This window comes from Zingiber officinale, chromosome 2B, assembly GCF_018446385.1.
Source record: "Zingiber officinale cultivar Zhangliang chromosome 2B, Zo_v1.1, whole genome shotgun sequence".
Taxonomy (NCBI): Eukaryota; Viridiplantae; Streptophyta; class Magnoliopsida; order Zingiberales; family Zingiberaceae; genus Zingiber; species Zingiber officinale.
Window position 1 is genome coordinate 112,410,084 of NC_055989.1, and position 5,212 is coordinate 112,415,295.

General features: G+C 34.7%; 1 protein-coding gene across 2 annotated transcripts; it reads right to left on the reverse strand.

The window, feature by feature from the left end:
- Positions 1–1,106: 1,106 nt before the first annotated feature.
- On the reverse strand, positions 1,107–3,818 carry LOC122046831 (ethylene-responsive transcription factor 1-like). 2 transcript variants are annotated; one of them, XR_006130397.1, is made up of 4 exons: positions 3,421–3,818; positions 1,600–2,479; positions 1,367–1,486; positions 1,107–1,278 (listed from the first exon to the last, which is right to left on the reverse strand). XR_006130397.1 is itself a non-coding variant. In XM_042607733.1 (3 exons), the coding sequence occupies exons 1-2, from the start codon at positions 3,659–3,661 to the stop codon at positions 1,647–1,649; spliced, it is 1,074 nt and encodes a 357-aa protein (XP_042463667.1). In that variant the 5' UTR covers positions 3,662–3,818; the 3' UTR covers positions 1,107–1,486; positions 1,600–1,646. The 2 variants fall into 2 exon arrangements, 1 of the variants encoding a protein (XP_042463667.1); XM_042607733.1 differs by having other exon boundaries at positions 1,107–1,486.
- Between the last annotated feature and the right edge of the window lie 1,394 nt (positions 3,819–5,212).

Below are 5,212 nucleotides of genomic sequence, written 5' to 3' on the forward strand. Positions count from 1 at the left end.
GTAGCTGGGACGACGTTGTGGACCAATCAATGACGAGGAAGATGGTTGAGTTGAGCGGGGGCGTTAGGTGTTCTCGGATTGGCGTGATCTCGTGGTCCGTGTCCGGTGGGACCATGGTGTTGGCAATTTACTAAGACACATCTATTTATAATTTAAAATTTTCAAAGGTATATCTATAATTTTATTTTTTTAAAAAAAATCTTTGTTATTCATCTAAATCGAACGAATCACAATCGATTAAATTAAACTTTTTTTTTAATAAACATCAAATTTTACCATTAAAATCGAATAAATAAACTGAATCATATAAAATCGATAAATTTGATCCATTATTGAATTAATGAAACTTTTTATATCAATTGATGGATGATATCATCCATTGATATTAGATTTTATCTCTTATTATATTATTATTTATATTTAAATAAAATGTATCTTATTTTATAATTTTTAATCAAAGTTTTTCACTTATCAAAATTTAACATTATCTAACTGAAATATTTATTGATCATCTAAGTTCTTACTTATTTTATTTTAAAAATATATTTCAGAATTTTTTTTAATAGGTACAATTTTGACTTTCTCTCTAATATTTTTATTTTTTATCTTATTCATCGCTCGTATATCCATCTTAACATTCTCATCTCAATAACTATCATTTTCTACTCATGTGATAATCATTGATCAATTCAATTTCATATGACATAGCAAAAATAATCCTAAAAACTTAAACTCTCAATTACAAATAACTCATCATCTTTTATCTTAACAATTGTCTCATTACATCTAATACTACTAAATTTAAATTTCATATATTCTCTTTTTACCCTACTAAACTAAAATCTTTTACTTCTAGCATTTTTTACTTCTAGCATTTCTCACCAAAGTTCAAGTTTAGAATTTACTCTTTTACGTATTTCATCTACGATATATATATATATATATATATATATATATATAACACTAAAATTTCAAATTAATTGAATCCAACTCTTTCGAATTTGTTCAATTAATTCAATTTAACCCATCTTTTATTCATCCGTACTTACACACAGCAAAAAAAATGGAAAAAAAATACAGAAATGACCAAGAACATGGGGTATGAATTCAGACAAAAGATTGAACTAATATATTATTGACGGGTAACAAGATGAAGATATTATTGTGGAACAGTACCTGTGTTTACAATTCATTTAATACATACACCATCAATTTTAGCCTCACATAAATGTCCACCTTGAGGAGTAACAATGGAAAAAGATAGACAATGAAAGCATCCTGCCATGTTAAAGGCATGTCACCTCTTGAAAAAGAAAATGCAGAAAATACATATCAAGTGCAAAAGTAACAGGATAAGACACTTTACATGGCAGCAAAATAATGCTGTTCTTGATGATTGTTCAGAAAACCATATTCTATTCCACATAGATTCATAATAGTCAAGCAAGCATTTCCATATCTTGCTACCCTCTATCGATATTGGTTCCTGAGAAAGCAAACAGAAGGTAAGAGAAAAAACCACTTTGTGCTCCACAAAGAGATAGATACATGTAAGCAAGCATGGGAAACGTAAAACAAGGCCATTGAAATATTTCCTACTTGTTTGCTTGTATACATAGTACACTGGTAGAGCTAGCTGAAGTCCCTTAGTAGGCACTGCCCGCTATGGGCATGTCGTCAAAGCTCCAGAGGTTCATTGCACTCTGATCATCCTGGGTCAGCTCGCCACCAAATAGATAGCCCATCGACAGATCAGAATTCCCCTCAAGGTAAGCAAGTCGCAGGAACTTTATGTAGGCATCGAAATCAGATATATCTTCAGAGATTTGAACTCCATTGTTCTCGTTGGAATTGTTTAGATGGCTATTGACTGCCAATGATCCAGTATCATTGTTTTGGATAACTGTGGGAGTGGTAATTGAAATAATCTCTGGGGATTTGGCCTCTTGTTCACACATAAATCCTGGATGACCAAAATTGTTACTTCCCTCATTCGCATGAAAGCTTAGACCTTCAAAGGACGCGCTAGGCTTTGTCTTTGAAGATGGATTTAAAAAGCCAGGCTTCGTTAGACATTCTTCCGGGAGGCCCATGGTAGAATAGAATTCACAATTTTGGTTGTTCAGATCCTTCAACTCCATGAATTCATGTTTTTCTGAATGCTTCAGCTTCTGTCCCCTTATGGTGTTAGGTTTTAAGTTGCGTTTTTTGGCATCTCGGTTGGCTGCAGAGGGGAAGTTCACCTTGGCTTTTGTTCCACGTATTCGGCGAGCCTCAGCATCATAGGCTCTTGCAGCCTCCTCAGCAGAATTGAATGTACCGAGCCAAATTCGAACCCCTTTGCATGGGTCTCTAATTTCAGCTGCCCATTTGCCCCATGGACGCTGACGAATTCCACGAAATTGATTCTTTCTCTTCCTTTTGGCTGACTTAGCATCATATCCTCCAAGATCTCTTGATCTGAGAGTAGTTAAGCCCCCTGCAAGATTAAAGAGTGTCTAACCCAAGTTGACAACACTAAATTTCACCAAATCTATCATTTTTACACTTTTACATCTTTTTTTCAAAATGTTAACCAAGATATTTGGAAGGAATCATTTGGTTCTCCAAACACAACTCTCAGTTAAATTCAGCATACTATCGAAGAGAAGTAGGGACAATTGATCAAAATCTATACTTGTACAAGTCAGTAAGTCACAACTCATTGTCCGGTTCAGGTACACATTTAATTCCATATAGACCTATATGGAGGCACTCCTTTTCCAAGTGGATTATTCATCATCATAGAAATGTCCCAATTTTGCTTCTTCAACCCTTGTAACATAATCAAATCATATTAGAGTAAAAATTCTAACTATTACCGATATGCGAAGGACAAACTACACCGAATGGAGGAAGGGTGGTATTCAATGCCTATAGTTAGGGCAATCCTAGCAAGATTTTTGAACTATTTGGAGACTCTTGGTGTGTGCATATGAAGGATACTTACCCAAGTGCTTAGGCTCCACTCAGTTCTTCATTTACTTGTTCTATCTTCACTTTGTTCCCGTATCAGATGTGGTACGACTAAAATAATTTAAGCGAACTCTATAACCTTCACAACCATATAGATAGTTCCAGTAGATCTAAGCGTCTGGCAATTCCCAATTTTGTGAATGTTGGAAATAAATCTCGGACCAATCTACCGTTCCCAGTTTAACAAACACAGAGAATTTGATGCATCCTCAAATTACAGTTTCCTCCCAAAGAAAGATCTTCAAAGTGCAACGGAATCTTATGGGAAAAAGGAAAACATAAGAGAATCATTAACTTTACCTTGGTGAAGAAATCGAATTAGAAATCTTCCCAAATTAACCGGAGAAAGAATCGGAAGTCTAAAAATCCTATTCCGGAATTTTGGCAGCAAATTTTTCCAGTTACCTTGAGCGAAGGACGATCTGGACCCAAAATCAAAGGGCTTGACATCAACCTCCTCTTCGTCTTTGTACTCCTCCTCTTCCGATTCAACATCGAACTCCTCGAAGTCAGCCTCGAAGTCGTCGTCGACCGTCATCCTGAGTTGCTTGCTCTTCCTATTACCGCGGGGCCAGAGATGCTCAGCCTTCACTCGGCGGAAGGGAACCGGCGAGATAAGGTCGGAGATGATTGCTCCGCCGCACATATCTTCAAAGATTTTATCTTTTCTTCCTCTTCTCTTGGAAATCAAGGCCTTGGCCGTGGATCGGGAGTGGGCTGGAGGTGAAGTGGTTATTTATATACATCAAAAGTGGACGACTTCTAAAAAAAGCATGAAATTGGTGAGTGTGGGATTAATATTAGTGCAAATGGGATCGTGGGAACTAGTTTAAGGGCGGGTGGTTTGCATTTTAATAATTTTTGTGTAAAGCAATAAATATCAATTTTTAATAGAAGTTGTTACGGACAAAAAATACTTAGAAATGTACACAACACAAAAGTCGTTCTTAATTTTTCAATCAGGATGATAGAGAATGAGTTAGATTAGATTAAATTTTATATTCTTCATTCTCATATTTATCAGATATATGATTTTCGATAGGTATATTTATATCTATTAAAAGATCGAATATTTTTCTATAATTATAAAAAAAATTTATCTATCCAACTATTATCATTCAACTAAAATATATTTAAATTAACATCCTATTAAAAAATATATAAATAATTAAAGAAATAGATTAAACATCTATATAGTCTCCTCCTAATATCAACAAAAATAGTAAGTTAATTTTGAAAAAAAAAATCTTTTATATATGTATATATATTATTTAATCGGATATTGATATTTCCTCCATACTCTCCTCCATTCGGGTCGGATATCGGATCCTCCATTGGGTTCGGGTGAAATTGTCATCCCTACAGGATGGCGTCCCAATTTCAATAAATTAAATAATAATTTTTTTATAGATAATTAATTTAAAATTATTAGGCTAATAGTCATCCGTTGTGAGCGCTTCTCGATTTATCTTAGTAGTCGATAAAAAAATTTTCGTGAAATCAAATTGATTATCCCCAAGATTAGTTAGTGTAACATAGATACTTAGTATCAGCTAAAAAAAGTTCAATCACGCCTCGTTGCAATGGTACAGTGATAAGGACTTCTCACTTTCTCAAGCATTTAAGAATCGAGTCTCATCTTAGGTAAATTAACGAATAAATTTCTTTTAAATTTGATAAATTAACGGATAAATTTTTCTTAATGGACGATTAACCTAAGAATACTGGGTTGATAAGTCACCCGCTATCAGTGCTTCCCTATTTACCTCAGTTGCACATTTATGTGCATAGTTTGAACCACTAGTGACACCGAGGTGTCATATTCAGATCCATCTATACTTCTCGAATTTATCTGATGACCGATCTTTAGGGTTGGATCATCCATTTTAACGACTAGTTGGATCGAAGGCGCACACACACACGAGTAAAGTAGAGACAAGAGAAAGGTCGAATGGTTGTTAGAGGGACGAGGGTTCTAAGGCGATGAAGATATCTATCAATGCCACTTTGGAGAAAAATTCTCATCCCAAAATCTATCTGTGGAAAAGACTTTGAAGTGTTTCCACCCAAGCTATTGCACAAGTGATCAAAGGAAAATAAGTCAGTTAGGATTTGCCCGTTCAAACTTGTAGAATGGCTCTTTTCAAACATTTAATCGATTAGTGAGTCATACCAATCGATTCGACAACTTTTAATC

Bases quoted from the DNA above. Each gene is read 5' to 3' on its own strand.
- LOC122046831 (XM_042607733.1), bottom strand. From the start codon at position 3,661: ATGTGCGGCGGAGCAATCATCTCCGACCTTATCTCGCCGGTTCCCTTC. The intron at 2,480-3,420 runs GTAACTGGAAAA...TTAATCTTGCAG, and splicing joins CAGATCGTCCTTCGCTCAAG to GGGGCTTAACTACTCTCAGA.